The sequence below is a fragment of the Micromys minutus genome (genome assembly GCF_963924665.1).
Source record: "Micromys minutus genome assembly, chromosome: 6".
In the NCBI taxonomy this organism is placed as follows: Eukaryota; Metazoa; Chordata; class Mammalia; order Rodentia; family Muridae; genus Micromys; species Micromys minutus.
In genome coordinates, this window is record NC_137975.1 from 69,851,211 (window position 1) to 69,874,096 (window position 22,886).

The following is a 22,886-nucleotide window of genomic DNA, read 5'->3' on the forward strand; positions in this document are numbered from 1 at the left end:
GTCCCCGCGTCATTGTAGCTTTTTAGTTAAACTGGAGCCGGACCACAGTACTGGCAAGCTGCCGAGCAAAGGGTTGTGAAATAGATCCATCAATGTCGGGGCACCATTTTCGGGAGGAAATGGGTTTTAGTTTTTCCCTAGAGGTAGCTGACCGCTCACTAGGAATGTGCCCTTGGGAATCAAATACGGAAGAGATGACTTTCTTGGGGGAAACGTTAGCTCCCCATTTCCTAAACTGCAGAGAGAAGGAAGGTAGGGAACATCTTCCATTTCTGCGTTTTTCAATATCTCTCTATTCTTTATGCTTCACTCTTCTCCCAGAAACAGAGATCCTCACGTGGGGAGAGGTAAGCTGGTAAACCGGCTGTCTCTCATCCTCCACAGCGGCCTGGTCCTTTCCTGGACAGGAACCTAGCAGCAGCCATCTTGGGAAGGAGTTTCTCTCTCTTGCCAGCTCCGATGGCCAGTGTGTAATCTAATCCAGTTTGCACATCCTAGTATAGACAGATTGTGAGATGCTGTGGAAATTCCTGATGGATTTACAGCCTTATTATGTGCAAAGTGGGGATCGCATTACTTTCCTGCCTCTTGCTTTGAAAGTAAATGCTTTGGCTCTGCTTTGACATTTATGTGGCAGCTGGAAACTATTATCCTTTGACAATGTTTTATTCCATTGACAGTATCTCTTAAATACGCAGTATACTAGTCAAACTCCTCATTCATGTGCTCCTAGTTTAATCCATGCCCCAGTGCCTCGGCAATGCCTGCTTCAAGGATAATGTACTGCAGAACAGGCTCTCTGGGTATTTTAAATAAAATGTTTGAAGCCTTGGAGATACAAAGGTACGAAAACTGCCAAAGTAAGACACATTGTAACTACCTTTCACAACTTCTTCATGGTGGATTTGGTATTATTGTATGATGTGTCGTGTGGGACTCTTCTGACTCACAGTACAAATATGAATTTATGCACTTGGCATTTTTAATATTGTACTTGGTAACAACAAGCCACATATCACTAAAAACTAAAAGCCAGAATCTGTCTCATCTCGGCTGCAGGGCTCAGGATGATGGTGTCACTGGTGTGTGTATCAGCAGGACAGCATAAAAGGAACTCCTAGGAGTAAGCAATCCCTAGGAGTTTCTTGTTCTTAAACTGAGTATGGGAGTATCCGATCCATAGGTCTACCATCTAGACACCAACAATGCCAGTGTCAGCTAATATGACCCACCCCCTTATAGACATTGTGACTGACATAAAACCCTGCCGATTTGTAATAATTGCACACATTTTTATGTTTTTTATTGCTTTTATTTTGAGAACTAACGAACTTTGAGTTAATAGTTGGCTTTTGGGAAAACGAGATAGAAAGATAATGTACCTAACCTTGCTGATGCTGGCAATAACATTTTTGGGTATGATTTTCCACCTTAATCAAGACAGAGTATTTTCATTTTAAGATAATGACCATTAATGTAGACATTTTATAGTATTCAGATGATGAGCGGAAGACATTCAATTATTTATAATCTCTGACTTTGTAGACTCTATTAAGAAGACTTGTACATAATTGGCCATTCACATTGTATATCCTCAGGGTCAACTATGTGGTATCTTGCACATATGTGGTATCTTGGGTCACTACTTTCTAAACAATATGGTACAACAACTCTTTATGTACTATTTGCAGGTATTATAAGTCAACTAGAAAGGAATTAAAAGTTCAGGAGAATGTGCTTAGGAATTTGTAAACACTGAATCATCTTCTGGACTGCACTTGAGCATTGGTAGATGCTTTTTAAGGGAGCATCCTTAGGGGTTCCAGAGATACTGAAAAGTGAATATATCATACTATTTATTTTTTTCCTCATTGTGGTGTGTTGTATGTTTGAGCTTCTTTTACATAATTGTGTTAAAGTGTGCATTTAAAACTTCTATTATTTTATTGTTATCTTCTCTATCCACAAAATGGAACCAACAACACTTTTAATGGGACTTTTCCATGAGACTTCTTTGGACTTTAACCCCATCAGCAATTTTGTACCCAAAACTGGCCATGAATTTGAGATGGATCTGGAATGATGGGCAAGTGAAAAGGTAAGGGATGGAGAAAATGATGTTGTTATATTTTAATTAAAAATAGCATAAATGTTTTAAAGGGGGATGCCAATTTTATAAGTTCTAACTTGCTATTTTAACTATTTTCTAATTCTTTTGAGTGATCATTATCTAATTTTATATTCATTGCTTAAATCCTATAACTTTAAGTGGTTATTAATGTATGTGTTTCATAGAGCCCCCATATGGTTCATGCAGCCTTGTGTGTTCATCTAATGGAATTTTGGAGCCTCAGTGTTGCAGGAATTTTAAGATCACTGTTTTAGTCAGGGTATGTATTCCTGCACAAAACATCATGACCAAGAAGAGATCTGGGGAGGAAAAGGTTTATTCAGCTTACACTTCCACACTGCTGTTCATCACCAAAGGAAGTCAGGACAGGAACTCACACAGGGCAGGAACTTGGAGGCAGGGGTGGATACAGAAGTCACAGTGGAATGATGCTTACTGGATTGCTTTCCCTGGCTTGCAAAGTTTCTTTTTTATAGAACCCCAGACTACCATCTCAGGGATTGCACAACTCACAATGGGCTGGGACATCTCTAGTTGATCACTAGTTGAGAAAATGCCTTACAGCTGGGTCTCATGGAGGTATTTCTTCAAAGGATACTCTTGATATCCCTCAAGGGTTTTTCTGAGATAACTCCAGCTTGTGTCAAATTGCCACATAAAACCAGCCTGTATAACCACACAAGTCGCAAGTTTTTGCAGCTACTGGAATGATGGAGTAGTCTGTGATGCAACTTACAACCACAAATGTAGATATATGTTAAGGCGTTATGTAATTGGACAGGAGAGGGGGAGGTGGGGAAAGGTCTAGGAGCAGAGTGAGAACACGGGGGTGATAAAGAATAAGCCATCCATTTAATATTTATTGCAACACACAAGCTCCCTTTCCTGTTTTTCAGGCTTTTTAGGTCAAGAGGAGTGGAAGCTACGTTCAGGACAGCACTGGCAAAGCCCAGTGTGCAGTGCAATGAGGTCCTGTCATTCTCTGTTTCTTCTCAATCAATGAGAATAGCACTTTTTGGAGATGGGCTGACTCTTCAGTTTGAACCCTAGAGTTGAGCTAGTTCATTATATAGAATTCCTGCTCACCTGGAGACAACACAGAGTCAGAAATGAATAAAGAAACACATATGGGTTGTTGGATGAAGCTAGGTCTTTCCTTCAAGTTGTTCAATATTCCTGTGTTTCAGATTCATGGAATTGTTCTTAGCTCTTAGAACTTCATCTGGGGATACTCTCTCCCAGTTGTACAACTCTTTGGGTTTTCTGTGCACTGTAGAGTCCATGACTTATTTTCCTATACAGTATACATTATACTTCTATCTCTGTTTCTCCAGATGGAAAATGCGCGCATTCCTATGTATTAGAGGATTGTTCATTATAATCCATGTTTAGATGGTAATCTATTATATCATATGTTATAATTTGAATGAGAAATGTACCTTCACAGGATCATGTGGTTAAATTCCTGGACCCCAGATATTTTGGGAAATTTAAAAACCTTTAGGAGGCCTGGTCTATCTAAAGAACATGGTTTGCTGGAAGGCAGGGAGTATGGAAGGAATACCAAAGGCTTTAGGGTTATAGTCTGGCTACCCAAATTCTTTTGTTTTCTGATGTCACCAGCTGCCTCCTGTTCTGGCTGTTCCTGCCTCAAATTGTTCCTGCCACTATGCCTTCCTTTATGTGGCAGAATCTCTCCTTGAACTGTAATCATGAACACATACTTACTCTTGTAGGTTGCTTCTTGTCAGGTATTTTGTCATCACACCCATCTTACTTTCTTATTATTCAAAACATCATGACCAGGGAAGCTTATAAAATACAATGTGTAATTGGACTTACAGTTACAGATAGTTAGAGTCCATAGTGGCAAAGAAAAAAAATGATGGTATGAAGAAGATAAAAACTCACATCTTGATCTTTAGGTAGGAGACAGAGAGTATGGATCATGAGTTGAGGAGGGTAGTGGTCAAGCATACATTTCTCAAAGGCCTTGTGGTAGTAAATGTGGTCAACTTGGGTGGATTTAGCATCACCTAGAAGATGTTCCTGTTAGAATGAGCATTCCATCATAACACTTATAGAAATCATTAGCTGTTAGGGAAGACCCGCTCTCCATTAAATGGTACCTTACAAAGGAGTTCAAGGTAAAAAGGAGTGAAAATTGCTACCACTGTGACTTCTTTCTAAAGGGAATATATAGCTTCTGCTGACATCAGACTCTAGCATCTTTGGTTTACCACTGTGGACTCAACACCAGGACCTCTCCAGGAGACTTATAGGCTTTCAGCAATGAAGTGGGACCCCTGAGCATCTAGCTTCTTGGACTGAGAAGCTTCCAGGATATCTTCCTCTCCAGATAATAGGAGGCCTTGTTGATCTTTGTAAGCCTATCATATAAAACAGTCCAATGAATCCTCTGTTTATATCTTTCATTTGTGTATATGTGTGTGTGTGTGTGTGTGTGTGTGTGTGTGTGTGTGTGTATACTCTACTGCTTCTGTTATTCTAAAGAACCTGGACTAATATAACTCCAACCAAGGATCTTCTTTTGGGTCCAGCGGAAGGTTTTGATGGTATCTGCATAACTTGGATGTTGGATGTGGAAAAACATATATGGTATTGTTTTTGGAAAACTGCTTTGAAATTATACAAAAGGGGACACACATATATTTATGAACATGTGAATGAATATCAGAGACATCATGCTGGGTTTAAAAGAATACACAACATGAATCTGTTTACATGTAGTTCTGGAATAGAAAATACTAATCTATACCAAAGATAGAACTTCCAGATTGACTGAAAGGGGCAACAAGAGGAATAATTTGGTGGAATAATGGAATGTTTATTTATTGACTGGGGTATATGTATACTTCAAGGTTGCATACTATCATCAGAACTCATTGAAAGGAGCCATGTATTTTATTGCATGAAGTATAGCCTAGTTAAGACAATACTACCACAAGCAAAAAGAAAATGCAATACAACTCACAAAAAGTATTCCTGAATTTTTTGCCACATACAGATATTATCATAGCAGAATATTACAGGTGGGATATAGCTTGTTCACCAAAGATTCTTGGATGGAGATTTGATCTCTACATGGTGGTTTTGGATTGGTGTTAATGTTAATAGATGAAAACATAATGCTAGAAGGCAATCTAGTGATGAGGGGCATCATCATCAGAGGAAATTATCATGGGGATGGTTGTTAGTAGGATTACTCCATGTCTTTGCCTTTCTACACTTATCTGATTCGGTTCCTAGTTCTCTATGTTGGGATGTAGCCAGAAGGCCTTCATCTGAGACCAAGCCTCCCAACCCACCACATTTCAGTCTTTGAATCTCCCCAACTGTGAGCAAAACAAACCTGTTCATCAGGCAGCCAGCATCAGTAATTCTCTTACAGCAACACAAAAGTGACTAATTTGGGGGTAAGAGAAAGGCAGGGCAGGGTTCCTGTCAGAGCCAAGGACAGGAAAACCATCATTGACCTAATTTTTTAAAACTTGTCGTGAATCTAATTGCTTTTTCGTGTTCATGTTGAGCTGCAATCTCTAATGTCTTTTTGGTCATTAATTTAAATGTTTTCCCTGACTTAACTGGAGTGTTCACACTTTGATATAAATCTCCTTCATAGCACATTCATATTCTCCATTTGTGTTTCTCACAGTAATTAGTGGGTCATTGTGGTCTGTGCTGTAAGAACAAGTCACTAGTCTGATTCATCTGTCCTGATAGCCTCCCTCTGCTGTACCATTAACACCTTTGCTACAGCTGACACTGATGTCCACCCTGTCTACCTTTATGTTCTCGTTTTCTGCCTGAGTTTAGGCAAAATAAGACTCATCACATTTGTATGAGCTCCAGAAAGGAGATTTCATGTTGCCATTTCAACTAACTGATTCTTTCTTGAGTAACCCAATGCTATTTTTAGCATAGTACTTGCCTCACGAAGGAATCAGTGAAAAGGAGGGTGATGACTTTTAGAGGAGCTTTAAAAATTATGTGGCACAGAACATGCTCGGTCATTTTCTTTCTCTCTTTTAGATTTATTGTCATTACCAGTCTCATTTTGCAGTTGTGAGTTTGATTATAGTCACATGGGATATAGGTCCTGTGGCTATCACACACAAGGTCTAGCATGTTCCCTCAGCATGCTTGCTCAGATTCCATACATTCTGTGGTGGTTTGAATATGCTTTGTCCATGAGAAGTGGTATTATCAGGAGATATGACACTATTGGAGGAGGTAGGGCCTTGTTAGAGGAAGTGTGTCACTGTGTAGGTGAGCTTCAAGGGCTCCCAGTGCTCAATCTTCACCCAGTGTAGAAAGCATCAGTCTTCAACTGGCTGCCTTCAGACCAAAATGTATCAAGATGTAGAACTCTTGGCTTTTTCTCCAGCTCTGTCCTCTCTAGCACTCTAGGCTCTGGTTGACTCCATCCCACTGCTATTGCTCTTCTTCATGGCCATTCCATCATACTGGCATCTTCAATCCACCGTGGTGTTCTGCTGCAACTAGGCTTCACCAATAGCCTCTTCAATAGGCCTTTCACCAATAGGCTCTCTTTATGGTTCCAAGCCTCAGCTTCTTTTCACGACCCCTTCAGTCCTGGCCTTTCACAGTGCTAGGCCTCAGCTGCTCTCCATGACTTTTTCATGTCTTTAAAACTAGTACCACCTGAAGGACTCTTACACATTACCAAGCAGGCTGTAGCATAAAGTACAACCTTGGCTATTTCAGGAACACAGCTTCTTTATGCTCTCAGAAAAACACTTCCCAGAAGATTTCACCTCAGTGATTCTGCTTTCTTCTTATTTAGCTCCAGCTAACTAGCATCAACTGTTTCAGTAACCCCTTCTATCATTGACTCTAAAGCCATGTGGCCAATGTTGCCAAATTCTGCTGCTTGCTAGGGATGGAACGTGCTCTCTTTGTTCTATTACATTATCATCAGCTTTCTGTTTTCCAATCACTTTGGTGCCTAAGATTAGCTGTCTTGGAACATGCTCTGCAGATGACTTTTAAGTAAGAGATCTGCTGAGTTCTGGGACTAAAGGGACATACCACCACACCTGGACCTAATCTTTTCTCTACTTGCAACTTGCTCTGTCCTAGGCTGGCCTTAAATTCAGAGATCTGCTTGCTTCTCTCTCCTGGAATAAAAGGTGTGTAGCACTATGTTTGGGCTTAAACTTTTCATGTCCACTGTGCCTCAAGATCCAGATTAAAATAAGTATCATTCCTTGTGAATATCTACAGCAAAAGCATGTGTCTACCAGCCTAAAGATTTGGATCACAGATATGCCCTCCATTTCTAGATTGTGGTTCATTTCAGATAAAGAGTCCAAATGCAAACAATAAGCAGGTAATAACACTTAACATGCTATAATGGTCCCTGGGAAGTGGCATTGTTAGTGGAGGCATGAATTTTGGAATTTTGTAAAGCAGTGGAATGCTCTAAGTGGGGCTTAATGAGCCACATTGGTAGAAGCATGAAAGGCAGTGTTCCTGATGGTATTTTGAACTGTGTGGCCAGTTCAGAGGTTCAGTCCATTATTATTATATCAGGAAGTATGACAGCATCCAGGAAGATCAGCTGGAGAAGGAGTGAGGAGCTCTTGACCAGAAAGCAGCCAAGAAAAGACTGGCTCTTCTACAATGGGTGCAGCTTGAGCACTAGGAGTCCCCAGAGGCCACATACATAGAGACACAATTCTAACAAGGTCACACCTCCTCCCATAATGCCACATCTCCTAAAAATGCCACTTTCCAAAGACCAGGCATCGTCAAACCATCACACATTCTAATACACACTGAATAAGAATGAACACCCCACCATGGAGCCAGTTAACCTTCCACTTGGCTAGTGAGCCTATAAGGTAATGCAGAATAAAAACATCTCTTCCTAACAGGCAATTTCTCTCTTGGCTAATCTAAGATTTTAATAAACAAAAAGCTATATAAGCACAATGGGGCTCAACAGTGGTACAAGGTTCCCCAAAGCTACATGAGCGGGAAAGTGGACAACACATGAACCCAAGTTGCAACAGAGAAATGGCCTGAAGGGAGCAGAAAAAGATAGAAAAGGGGTTCCCAGTCATTCTGGTAAAGGAGGATAGACTCTTGCTTGATGTCTATATGATATTGGTTCAACTAGCCTCCCTCATGGCCACTTGAACTCCCTGAGACTCAGACCTCAGTTTGGGCTGAGATGAGATTAGCCTACCGGGCTATTCCTGGGATCTTACATAATGTCCTGCTCCTCATTCTGATGACCTGCTTCACAATCAACAAAATATCAGTGATATGATGAGTGGGAATCTCTTTCTGGAAAGGAAAGACCTGCTGAAAGAAGGGAAAAACCCTGTAGGCTTTGCAGATGCATTTCCTCTATGGGCGATGTAAAGATTTTCTGGGATAAACTCTTAGGGCAGACAGTTCAGTAACACTCTCATTAAACAAGAACATTGGTTCCCTTGGCCTTTGGAACACAAATGTACTGACAGAAATAAATATACCATGGGCTGATATCCTCGCCTGGGGATCTGGCATGAAGACAAATGCAGTAGACTTCATGAGGGGCATATTGGGCCACAGAGGCTGTTCAATGTTTGGCAGAGGAACCTTCTGACCGTGTTAGGGGATGCTATGGCCTGAATGCTTGTGCTTCTCCCACATTTGTAGTAAAACCTAATCCCCCAAGGATTGGCATAAATAAGAGCCCCTGGAAAGTGCTTAGAGCAGAACGCTAGTGTCCTTGTAGAAGAAAGCCCAAAGGGCCAATGAGGACTCAGGCCACGATGAATAAGGGGGTTAATGAGTGAATGAGGGGTGAGCCTTTGTTAAAACTAAATTTGGTGCCTCTATCTTAGACTTCCAGACCTCCATAACTGTGAGAAAAAAAGTCTTCTGTTTTGTAATCACCAAGTCTATGGTATTTTTCTTCTAGAAGCGCAGTTGAACCAAGACTGGGGCAAGGGAAGGAGTTGCTAACTGGAGTGGAAAAAGTGACTTAATAGCTTTTATTACTTAAATTTGGATGTATACCAGACATCATCTAGGAAAAATTGTAAACCTGCAGATTCCATTCAGGGATCTGATGGAGTCTGACATTCTGAGTTTTCAAATTCCCAACTACTCTCTGGTATTTCCTTCTGAAGGGGAAACTTTCTAGTGGACCACTGTCTGAAGCTGGGAGGGCCATTTTCAGTGTTGCATCTCCTCACCAGAGCTCCTCATGATGCTTATGAGCTCCTCTCAGAACTCCTCTGAAAACTATCCTATGCTACTTGATAGGAGATGTAAAAGAATCAGCTCTCAATCACATTAGTATAGAGGGGAATATTTGAAAACTTATCCAGTGTTTGAAGCCATTAAAAAACTGATACTGGCAGCTTGTTTTTATCTTCTTAGCAAATCTACAGCTTTTGAATTAAACGAAGAGGCAGAGGGGATTAGATAAGAAAGTTAGAAAGTTAGCAGAGAAAGTTCTTGTTGGTTTATGAATTAAAATTTATGAATTGAAAGCATAATACTTTACAAGAGGAAGGAACGAACGACCCAGATCTGTGTGTGGCATATAAGACTAGGAATGTCGATTGGACTGGGCGTCTGAAACTTAAAAACCTCACTCTAGGTCTCAGTCCTCACATCACTGGGAAAGAGGGATGCCTGTTACAGATGCAAAGGCATATTAGTCATTTTAAAACACTGAAAGAGTGGGCTGAAGTCAGCGTGTGTATTGTGTGAGGAGTGAGTTCAGCAAGGAGGACAGCTCTTTAGCCTTTATACTAGCTTTTGACCATAGCAGTGTGTGTACAGATTGATTTTTGTGTGCTCCTTGTCTAGACCACCACTTTTGAGGAAAGTTATAAGCTGAGGACATCTAAAACTGTCATCTTCACCCCAAAGTAGACCCAACCTCTAAAGCCAATTTTGTTTGCGTCCAGCCATTTGTTCACCCTCCCACAAGACAGTGGCTTCTGCAATGTGGTAGAACTCAGGAAGCTTGCCCACCCACAAGGATTGCCTAGGATTACCACAGACTGTAGAGCAGTGGTTGTCAACTCTTTAATACAGTTCCTCATGCTGTGGTGACCTCCAACTATAAAATAATTTTATTGCTAATTTATTACTAATTTTGCTACTGCTAATGAATTGTAATATAAATATCTTTGGAGATAGAGGTTTGCCAAAGGGGTTGCCACCCATATATTGAGAACCACTGATATAGAATGTCACCTAATCAGGTTAAGGTTAGCCTTGGGCTGGGTGCTAATGAGCTGATTTCAAGGTGATATCTGAATTTGCTGTTCGAGTCGTGTTTATTGACTTCCATTGATTAAAATCACTCCGAAGATAAGAAACTTTCTTCATATCCTTACCATTCTTAGACTTCTCATCAGGATACTAAATCCTTCCATTTTTCCTGAAAATTCTTATTTGAGAATTACACTGAAGGTATACTGTGCATTGGGAAATATCTCAGTTTCCAGCAAACCAGGAGGGTTTCATCTTTTATTAGTGAGGTCTGGGTGTTTAGAAATCGCGTATGGATATGCAAACATCAGAAAAGCCTAAATAAACCCAAAGTAGAATGATCTTATCTAGTGTTGATTTGGACCTTAAAGAAGAGGAAATTGTAGAAGGGCAACTAAACTCACTGCTGCACCTTGATATTAGGACAAATGAGGGATCCTTCCCCCAAGTCACCTGACATAGAGCTGGGAGGTTTCACATTAGTGGGTTCATCATCTCCCTTGCAAGACTACTGACGTCTTAAAGATGACTTCAAAGGGAGAAGTGTTTGATTACAGTTCTGTGTCTGACGTGAGCTTGTCTAAGAACACAAATATAAGTCTTACGATGATATTGGCTGGAACATTTGCCAACAGGGACCAAAGGATAAAAGAAGGTAATGCTTTCTGCTGCCCCCACTGACTTATCCAGAGCACAACACTCAGGGTCCACATGGGAACAACAGAGCCAAGAAGTCAAGGACTAAATCCTAAACTCATACTTAATCAGGACATCCAAGCAAAACATAGAAGGCCTTGATGCACCATAGGCCAGCACGGACTTTAAACCCCTAGGCTAACAGGCACTAAAATTCCCAACAACACTGACCTACAATGAAAGTATAAAAAGACTTCTTTCCTTCAGTCTGACTTTGGTGTCCATCTTAACCAAGCAGAATTAATTCACAGCTCAGTACCTCCACAAGCTGATGTTTATTTATAATATTCAATATTCCCATAAGCACACATGTTCCAAATGGAAGGGCGCATTTTGATAATGCCTGTTTCTTCATTAAGATTTCATCATCCACCTACATTAAGAAGCCTGGCCTTACACTTTGTTACCTCTGCTTTCACCTTGTGGATTCTTGCTTTATTTGCTTAATCTCAAGTTCCTGGCTTCCCAAGCACTCAAATTTGAAACAAGCAAAGTTCGTGCATTAGTGTATCCTGAGCATGCATGATTTATGAATGGCAAGGTACTTGGCACAATTTAATGGTATAAGAGAGACTTTGTTTTAAACATTAAAATGAAAGTTAAGAGTAGCAACAAAGGGTGGGAATATCAGAATATAGAGTGCACACAGGGCAAGGGTCACTAGTTCTTGGTTGTCCTTTAGTGAGTGTATTGACATTCTAAGCAATTTGATAAGTCAAGTAAACTCCAACCACTTAACCAGTTTTAAAGTAATTCAAATTGTTATTCTGAGGACTTACCCAGACAAACCTTTATCCTGTAAAAGAAAATGCTTACATTTACAGAAGTGAAGAAGTCAAACTGTTTTACCCAGAGTAGATAGTTGGGTTTATTGTTGTTGGTTAGTTTGTTTTGTTTTGTGTGTTCTTGTTTGGTTGGTTTGGTTTGGTAGTAGACATTATATTTTTATTCAGAATGTTTTTTATCATATTTATTTTTTTCTTTGATGAATAATTTGGAAATCAACCAGTGCTGGTGTTGTCAAATTTCAGAAAAGTTTAACTTTTCAAAATATAGAGGACAGCTTCTCCCAATAAAAGTACAGTCTGCCTTCTACCAAAAAGCTCAAATAATATACTTTTTTTAGCACTTATAATCTAAAGCCTATTTAGTGGCAAAAATAATCATTAAATTGATCATCAAATCACACCTTGTAATGTCCTAAGCATTCACACAGATGTAAATGACATCCAACCTTTCCTTGCTTGTGAGTAAATTGAAGACCTTGTCAGATTAGAACTATGTCTGCAAATAACATCACAGTGATTTCACATTTCAATGATGGTGTATCCACAATGATTGTGATTCTGTAAGTGCCTCCAGAGGGCCTGAAAGGCTTTGGTGTTCATGAGAAGAAATGCAGGTTGATGAAACCATGGCTTGAGCAAGCTTGTAAACAACTGAAAATGCAGCTTTCTGCAGAAGCCTTTCATGTCCTTCATGGTGAAAACAACCCCAAATCACATTCCCCACTCACTGAGCATTATTTGCCCATTTCAGAAAACGCAGCCCAAGAGTAGAACATTACCCAGCATCTGGGCATGATGCTTACCTTGTAGATTCTGCAATGGCAGAGTCATAATGCCTCCAGCTGCAGCTGCTGCTACCAGCCCTTGGATGTTTGTGAGATTCGCGGTGGGCAGTGTGAGGACCAGGCCTTGCTGACCACCTAGCTGTCCTGCCATGTTGAAGGGGATGAGGATTGGCTGATTGAGGGCTGGGGGGCCTCCCGGCATCACCCCGGCCACAGCAGAGGCTAACTGCTGTGCCGTCAGAAGAGGCTGCAAAACAAGAGAAACCTGGCTCACTTTCTATCAGAAAGACACGGCCTTTCAGAGCACAATCCTTCCATTATATCAGGTCAGAAAGTTTCCAAGGAAGTGGCAAAAAAAGGTCCTCCATCCAAGCGAGAAAGAGTACAAGGAAGAAATTACATTTTGACATTATGTTTTGCTTATTTCTTTGAAAAATTTCAGTTTATTTTACAATCTTTGTGTATCTTAAATACGTTTTCAGGAAATACTGTACCGTTACACATTGCAAATTGAATTGAAGATTTATTTGGTCTTTATTCTCATATATTTAAAGTGTTCAGCTAATTTATTCTACATTGTCCCAGAAAAATATTGGTGGGGTTTTTATTATATTTTTGGTTCATCAAAGGTAATACCACACTGTTTTTAAGTATTTCATTAACAAAAAGCAGTGTAAAAGATTATCTTGTTTTTAGGCCTTTAGTGATGCCTTTATACATGCCTGTGACTGGGGGGCACGGGTACTAACATAATCCTTTTGGAAAACAATTTGGAAATAAAAACATCAATAATGGTAAATAATGCATCCTCATTTGACTCAGAATATACTCTTAGGATATAGCTTCACTATAAAACTCAGAGTGAAAAGAGATAAATTCATGAAATTACGCAATACTCCTTAAATCGCATAATGTTGAAGCGGTTCATGTTCCAGTGCCATCCTGATGAGATATTGAATAGTTATCAATATGGATCATTTAGGTACCTATTTAGGAAAGTTAAAGAAAATGTCTCCTGGGGAGTTAAAGAGTTGGCTCAGTGATTAAGAGCCTTTTCAAAGATTCTGAGTTCAATTCCCAGGACCTCACAAGTGTCTGATATAATCTTCAGTTGTGCAGGTATACATGCAGAAAAGTACAAATATATGTACACGCACATATTTCTGATATGAAAATAAAGAAGATAGTAAACCAGTGGTTGCTATTAAAGTGACATAAGTGTCTCTATATATGCTCTAAATCTGTATGTATGTATGTATGTATGTATGTATGTATGTATGTATAATGTCAAGTTCTAAAATGTAACAGAAATGAAATACTTACAGTTTAAGATCAAATACTAAAAATTCCCTTCTGTTAATTTTTTCATACTCTTCACCTGATTAAGATGTTACTATAGAAACCCATGTGCATATCCTTTCTTGATTGAATGGTCATGCTTTGGTGTGAAAGGCAGCAGCAGAGCCCAAAGATTGCTTGAGTGCTGGGCTAGGCTCTTCACTGGTCATGTGACCTTAGAGTCCTCAAACCAGTACACTCTCTACATTCTTGCAGAAGCTGGGGAGTAAAATATAATACTGCATCTTTCCTCTACAGGATTCAAAGTAAAACTTTATGTAGAATTGCCGTTCCTTTTGCTGGAACATAGAAAAGGTATTTAAATACGGAAGCAATGGCAGATGGTAATCGCCACGCTCTGTTGTGATGCTGCAAGTATCCTACCAATGGGACGGAGGGAGTTTTATAGCTTGATGGAAGCTTCATGTCTAGTGCCTGGAGAGCTCAAGTTCAAGACCAGACAGAGTCTTCCACAGTCATCTTCTTTACCCTCCTTCTCCAATACAAGGAGCAGATTCAGACATGCAGCTTCTACATTTAGAGACCGATGGTAAGAGTGGGCGCATCTTCTAGCTACCTCTAGAGTACCCTCCAGATCCATGTGGAGGAAGCTCTGGGCTCCCAAATGGATTTGTTTACTTTAATAAATTCACAACAATTACTTTGCCTCTCCCTTTAAAAACCACGAAGTTACTCTAAAGAACGAATCATCAGTCTTGGGGAATAATAATGAAATTGTAGCCCAGCCCAGGCTTCCTAGTAAGGTAACCAGCCAATGGGTATGATGCTTCAAGGGAAGATACATAGTAGCTCTCAGATTGTACACAGGTTTGGAGGCCTGACCTGTAAAATTTGAAGATTGGATTTGGGGCTTAAGATAGGGTACAGGTTCCTGGCTGTCAGAGCCATGCCTCTTCACTGCCGGAGTCCGCCATTCTAACTAGAATTAGAATATTGAAACATGCTGGGGCTCTTGTGCTTCCAGACCCATCCACGCACACACATAGGCAGAAGCACAAACAATATGAACCCAGAAGGGAAGAATGATGAGGGTCTGACACAAAAAAGCCAACGGCTCACGTTGGATGCGCTCTCTCTAGGTCTATGTCTCCCAGCAGGCACTGCTCTTTCCTCATGTCCATCAATGTAGAGTTGTCTGGGCTCTGAGGTCGATGGTGGCGTTTGAGGACATTGAAGGATTTCATGGTGACTAGAGAGTGTCTGAAGGAAGCTCTACACTTGGGCAGGTGCTCCTTGTCCCGAAAATGGTTAATTTCCAGGAACAACAAATGACTACAATGGGCCCAGACATTTCTCTCCATTAGAGCAAGACGAACTCTGAAAGTTCCACAGTAGATGGCAGAGGTTAAAGAAAGCCCAGCCTTTTATAATTTTATAATCTACATCTCCATATAACCCACGCCAGGCTGCAGAAAACAAATATTGGACTTTAAAAAATAATGAATGTATTTCTTTATTAATGCAAGAGCTATGTGTGATGTACAGTAATGTCAAACCCAATAAGCTGAACTAGCATTAAAATTGCATTAACTTTTTTATATTAAATCACATCTTGTATTTCAAAAATGGCTATAGTAAGGTTGAAATAACTTAATTTTCTTCGCACTCCAGTCATTAAAGTTTTACTTTCGAGAAAACTGCATGGTAACCCACAGCCTAGTGTAGAAGGTTTTAAGGGGAAAAAAAAAAAAAAAAACATTTCCACATGATTAAAAACCAACTTTTCCTTTAAGAAGAGACTTTTTGCAAACACATATTTTCTTGAGAGTACTTAATAAATAATGTAGTCATATAGCTTCCCATATAAAAATTTATCACCATCTTTGCCCTGTTGGAGTTAATTGGATTTAACTCATTATTATTTATTTGGTTATTTATTTGGTTATTTATATGGTAAAAATCATCCTAAATGCAGCCTAATGCAAAACAACTGAGAGATACTAACCTGTGGCCCAACTGGAAAGGAGGGATGGGTCTGACTGGCCTGGTGCTGGTCAGGAGTGCCTGGGTCTGGTAGGACTGTGTTTCCTCTGGCCCCTAGAATTCAAATGAGAAAAGTTCCCTTAGAATGAAGTCCAGCCTGAGAACATATTTCTGTGGTGTCATAGGACAGACACTAAGAAATAGATGCTTGTGAAACAGTAGTTCACCAAGTTTTCAAATAAAACAATCGCTTGACAATGGCAAAAAAAAAAATGATGCTATTGTATATTCAGGATGACCAAAGTCAACAGAAAGAACAGACAGTAGAAAAACGTATACTGTCATATATATATATATATATATATATATATATATATATATATATATATATATATATATATATATATATATACCAAAGCCATATATATATTTATGTGCCACGAGATTTAACATTAGACATCAGTTTGGATAACACTCCAGTTCAGTTCAAGCCTGTGTGTGAAACTGTGACTGTTACGCAGAGGTGAGTAATAGCTAAGCAAATCGTCCAAAGCCTTATTAGAATCTCAGGCACGACCATGTCCATTAGATTGCTCCTTGGTAGGAATTCCTCGCTTTACTCTGCACCCCTGAGCTGTCTCTTTATGCTTTCTTTGGGTGGACTCTTAAGAATACCCTTTCTAAAGCTGCACCTCTCACCCATCAGAATATTCTGAAAGGAATGCAGGTTCCCATAGGCAAGTTTTCCTGGTGCAGAGAAAAAGAGATGTCTCACCCCCAATGCACAGAGACCCATCTCTGTAGGCACCGAGCACACCATATTCCTGACCTGAGACGCTGTTGGATTTCTAGCACCTGACAGCCTTTGGGTGCTGTTTGCCTGCTGTGCCCTTTGTTTCAGGACAAACCACAGCAGTTGTGATAATGGTGGAAGCTATAAAGACTTTAAAAAAATACACAGCACTTGGAGCCATTTCTGAAGTGTCCCTATGGAGAAATTCTGCTTTCTTATGGAGTGGTTGAAGTCCGGTTCCTAGCAAACCTGAACAAGATCCACTTTCCTGGTGTTTGTCCTATGAATAGCATGTGGAAGAGATTTCAAACTCTGTTTACTGGCATGCTGTGGCCAACCAATGAAAAAAGATATGATGCTGTCATGCTTATAAATTTTAAAGAAGGTATTATTGGCTCATTTAAAACCAATTCTTCTATATAGTCTCCAAAGGGAAAGACTTATAAATAATGGAAATGTGGAAAAAATACTTCAGCACATTAAGCTACAAATAAAATTGACTGCTACATATTATTCAATTGACTTCTATCTCCACAGTGATGTGTCAATCATAACAACATTTTATAATAGGATTAAGCAATAAATGTGCAAAGCCATTATGCAGAAATTTGAAAATCTGATTAATTTGTAATTTTTTTTTCAGAAAGTCAGGAATGGCCATTGCTTGGGGAATACTTACAAGCATTTTATTGAAATTTCTAAATTGATTTGGGGGCAGACTAATAAAAAACATAGACTTGCTGACATTTTATAAACTGAATTCTCTCAAGATATGTTTGGCATTATAATGATCACTGTCATTTAATAACAAGGGTAAAATGACCCATTAGAAGATACCAACAATCCTCATATATGCAAAAGAGATTCCTTCTAAATTTCTTATATGTAGTTTATTTATTATGTTTGAAAGCCAGAACATGTTGAGCCAAACAGCCCTATGTGAAATATAAATTTCATCGTCTCCATTCAGCCCCCAAATAGTGCTTTGGGGGAAAATATTAAGATTAGGCTAATTTGCAAATGGCTAAGAATTTACTGCTTAGAAAAGCATGCTTGCTTCCTCAAGTTTGTCAGGCCTAGACTTTTATACCAAACTCTGAAATGAAACATGCAGAAAAGTAAAAAAGTCCTAAAGTAACTAAATGGACACCATGCTATTAAATTTTCTTATAGCAAGACAGGCCCCCTTTGTATCATATTTTCTTCATGTGTCCAGAACCCGGTTCATCCTCTCTTCCCAACGGATCCCACTGGTCAGCTCTAGGCACTGTGCTAACATAAGTGTATGTTTGTTCTCTATAATGCTATACAGATTACATTTGCTTATAATGTAGCTCTGAAACCCTAACTGGTACCCAGCCGCTTTTTCTGAGAATAGCTATTCTCAGAACCCATGTTAAGCACAGTCTGGGGGCAATTCCACACAATTTCATGTGTAAAACTACATCTTTCACAGGCTCTAAAGGAGATTATATATGCTTTTCTGCCTGGTCTCCAAAAGTAATGTTTTGTCTTAATGTGCATCTCCATTTTCCCCCAAACACATGTATCACCCTTAACTTTGCAGGACCATAAACCAATCTGTTGGAAGGCAGTTTCTATACAGAGCCCTTCCTGTACTGCCAGAGGGGAATCCTGCAATCAGAATTAGTAAAAAGCATTGGCTACAGATTTTAGTGACTTGAAGCAATACTTACTGTATGGTAGCAGAGAATTTGGGGTTAGGTATTTTTGTGACATATCAAACAACCATAAGTATCGGTTAAGCAGGTGTCCTGTTGAGGTTTGGTTTGTTGTTATATATATTACAATGCTAAGTGAGGGGTGGCGTGGGGGCCCAGACCTGGTTGGTTGTCCCTGATGAGAGAGTCCACAGGTAGACTCAAATGAGGCTATATGACCTTGCTCTAAGTTATTTCTGATTGATGAATAAAGATGCCTGTGAGTAAATACAGTCAATAGCTGGGCAGAATTGAGGTAGGCAAGGCTTGGTGTTCCGGGCCTTGAAGTCAGAGGAGACCACAAGGAGGAGAAAAACACCATGGGTTAGGAGACAAGAAAGCATGGCCCTAATGCCTGGCCATTTGGGGTTAAGAGCAGCCCAGATGAAACATAGTAAGTTATCAATAGGAAAATAGATTTTAATTGCATAGAGGGTAGATATCTGCCCAGCTATAGTGCTGATTGAGACTTATTGTAAATAATAAAAGTTGTGTGTCTTTTACCTGGGAACTGAATGATCAAACTCAGGGTAGAAGAACTGGATTGAGATTAAATATTTTCTAAAACATGTTTCTTGAAATGAACATGAAGCCTAGGAAACACAGTGCAACATTGGAGATGTGGGGTCCCAAGGTAGCCCTCTGTAGTGAATGGTTCGTGCTTTAAAACTTTTGTATTTTAATTACCAAATGGTAAGTGTTAAAACAACAGTGTGTCTTTCGATGTTCTTCTACAAATGCAATGTTGCTTTAACTAAAGTCACCCCACTTCACTTCCTCCCGTTCTACTCCATCCTCTATGCCCTCATCCTCTTTGCTAGTTGTCCTCTTTGACTGTGAGCTCAGCCTTTCCTTCCCACTTGGTGACTATTCAGTCAGTACAAATACAGGTTTGACTTAAGATACATGTTGCCATCCACTTGAGGACTTACTACTGTTTAGTACAAAGCTTGGGAATATCTTTCTATTAGTAGTTTATTGACAAGTTCTGTCTCAATCCTAAAAGACACCTACAGCATGGATCTAGACTGTCCCTACAGCCTGTGTTAAAAGCCTTGTTGTCAACCTGTGATAGGATGAGGAAGTGGTAGAACATTTATGGACAAGCAGAAGGAAGATGAACCATTTTTAGAATGCTCTTGAAAGGATAGTGAGGATGCTGGTAACTTCCTCATGCTTTCTTTGATTTCTGACCACCATAATTTGGTATTAGTGTGCGTACTGCCTGGTTTTGTGTCAACTTGACACAAGCTGGAGCTATCACAGAGAAAGGAGCCTCAGCTGAGAAAATGCCTCTATGAGATCCAGCTGTAAGCCATTTTCTCAACTAGAGATCAAGGGGGTGGGCCCAGACAATCATGGGTGGTGCCATCCCTGAGCTGGTAGACTTGGGTTCTATAAGAAAGCAGGCTGAGCAAGCCAGGGAAGCAAGCCAGTAAGCAACATCCTTCCATGGCTTCTGCATCAGCTCCTGCTTCCTGACCTGCTTGAGTTCCAGTCCTGACTCCCTTTGGTGATGAACATCGATGTGGAAGTGTAAGCTGAAAAAAACCCTCTCCTCCCCAACTTGCTTCTTGGTCATGATATTTGAGCAGGAATAGAATCTCTGATTAGAGAGTGGGGGTCCTGTCTATGATATATTGCCTTGCTGAGGTCCTCAAACAAAGGAGTAAACTGGTCATTGGTTGAAACCTCTAAAACAATAAGCCAAAATTAGTCTTCCCTATCGGCACTTTGCCACAGTCACAAAAGCCTGTCTGGACCAGATATTGGAAGCAGTTTGGTATAGAGATTAAAGGCAAGGTTTCTTACAGTTTAGACATGGCAGGTTTAAATTTAGATCTTTCCCCTCACTAGGAGTATGGACTTGGAATTGTTTTCTGGTTACTTACTCATCAGCTTTCTCTTAGGAAACTCAGGGATGGTGACATAACTTCCCTCACAGGTTGGCTGCTGAGTTCAATATAGACAACATACATCTAAATTCACTGAAACTCTGCAAGCTTGTCATATAAATGCTAATCTGCTGATTAATATACCTTAACAAAGTTTAGGTTTAAGGTAATATTTCATTTTATTGAATTTGTTTATAATGCTCAACTACCAAAGCCAACTAATACATATTCTAATCTCTGTGTGCAGACCTTGGAAATATCTTATATACAAGCTAATGGTATTCACAGACAATAACTATGTACTGTGAACCATTAAATCCATGTTTGGAATGGACCTTAGTAGTTGGGTCTCTCAGAGCTCACAAAATGTGATGTTTACAAATACTCCTCCCTCAGTATCCAGAGAGTTGTTTCACAGACCCTGTAGACACCAAAATCTGAGGATAATCAAATCGCGTATTTAAATCTGCATAACATTTACTTATAACCTATACATAGTCTCTCGTTCACTTTAAATCACTGCTAGATTACTCATAATGTTGATGCAATGAGCGTGCTATGTAAATTTCATGCTATATTGTTTAAGGAGTTACGACAAGAAAAACGCCTATATATGTTTAAGTGTCTCCCAAACAGTTTCTGTCTACAGTTGGTATTTTTCACATCTGTGGATGAGATGCTGATGACACAGGGGTCTCCCTGTTGGCTGTTAGTCTAGAGTGACACACAGACAGTGGGACACCAAGAGTTGAGCAGGTAGCTTCTAAATTCTACCACAGACCATGGCTCACACAAGTCCCACCCCCCCCCCCCATCTGTGAATCATTATTGGAGTTTCTTAAAGCACTTCACAGCTCACAGAAAACTAGGGACAGAGAGGGGAAGAGGGTATTTGTATGGGCATTTCTTAAACTCTATGAGGGTTAAAGACGTTGTGAATAATGGTGACTTTACTGATATCCAGGAGAATTTATGTTTTCTTTCCCCTGGGGACAACACATGAATTGCACCACCAAATGCTACCCGTGTGATTATATGCCACTGGAATCACCACACACACTTGAATAATCACAGAACGCTGGCTTCAAGTGCTGGCATTGGGCCATCTGCAGGATGACCCCTCCTGCCTTCCCAGTTCCCTCACTCTGGATGTTCTTTTTTCTTAATCAGTAATCGCAGTCTATTTGCAGATCATCCATGAAGGGTAAACCAGGTGCTAAATAGTCACAGTATAGAATTTTAAATTAAGGATCTTTGTCAGGGCCCCTCATTCTCAGCTCCACATTTCCTACTGAATCTCAAATCTGAGACTCACAGTGCTGCCTGCCTGTCTCTGGAGGGTAAAGAAGGAGGCAGGGGAGTGGAGGAGGAAGGGATAGAGAGAGGGAAAGAAAGGGAGAAATGGAAAGAGATGAGAGAGAAGAGGGAGAGAGAGCCTTTGGTTGACACAGTTCAGCCGGGCTTAGCATCTCTTAGATAGTCAGCAGATGAACACTCTAGTATAGATTTGAATTTGCCTCTCTTTGTAGACTAGACACAAGTTCCATTCAAGTTAATATTCAGATATAACTGCTTTCCTCCTCAAGAGGGAACTCCTTTTCAGAGTCTCACCACACCATTTGGTAAAGAAGACACTGGGACGTCTGCAGGCTGAGAAGGAGAGGGCTGCAAATCAGATTGCTCATCCCAATGTGCTCCCCCATGTCTGCCATCTTTCCAACAAACAGCCCAGAAAGTTTCCTTGTTAACAACCAATGCATTTTTTAATGAGTTGGGTTCTTTAGAAGTCTGAATGTGGGGTTTTTCCCCCTTTGTGCAGTAAAACAAACATAGTCCCATGAAGGTCATGGGGACTTGCCAGCTCCTTCCTGTGTTTCATACAGTTCTTGCCCACAGTCTGCAGTTCTCACCGGGATACACAGCTTATGTAATAGAAGTTGGGCAGCTGAGCACATTACTATTTCATGTTGAGCAGGTGAACCGCAGCTAGGCAGGGCAGAAGGCCCCTCTAAATTAAACTTCCCTTTCTTTCAATTTTTTTAAGATCACTCAATGCCAGAGAGGGACTGGAAGTATTGGAAGTGTCTATTAAAAAAAAAAAAAACCTTTACAGAGCCACCTCTACTGTTAGCCACCTTTTATTGTTGGTCTGGACCCCTTTATGACTCTAGACACACACATGCTTATGTTCAGAGCCCTACAGTCTGCTGGTGGAATTTTTGACTCTAAAGTAATAAGGCTAACTCTATAAAGAGCACCTTAAATCCCACATTCATTAATCCACATGGATTTTGTGCTTTTGCAAATTGTGTTGTCAGATACCTATAATGCCACCTACTGACGCTCAGAGACTGGAGAACATCTGATGATGTTAATGTGGAAAAATGTATTTCCTTTTATTGGCAGTGACTCACGTGGCCTCTGGAGAGGAACTCTGAGCTTTCCGCAAGTGAAGGGTCTAGGTTCACAGCAGTGCTGAGAAATGACCTTTATTTGCAGGCTGTATGTACACATGAAAGTCAAAGGG

At 40.1% G+C, this 22,886-nt stretch overlaps 1 protein-coding gene across 1 annotated transcript in view; it reads right to left on the reverse strand.

The window, feature by feature from the left end:
* Nucleotides 1-22,886, reverse strand: part of POU6F2 (POU class 6 homeobox 2) — a gene marked incomplete at both ends in the record, with an annotated part of 485,745 nt that overhangs the window by 234,349 nt on the left and 228,510 nt on the right. Inside the window, 2 exons of the mRNA XM_080918430.1 lie at nt 12,687-12,915; nt 15,973-16,064. Coding sequence (XP_080774556.1) covers nt 12,687-12,915; nt 15,973-16,064 — 321 coding nt within the window. The remainder of the gene's footprint in view (nt 1-12,686; nt 12,916-15,972; nt 16,065-22,886) is intronic.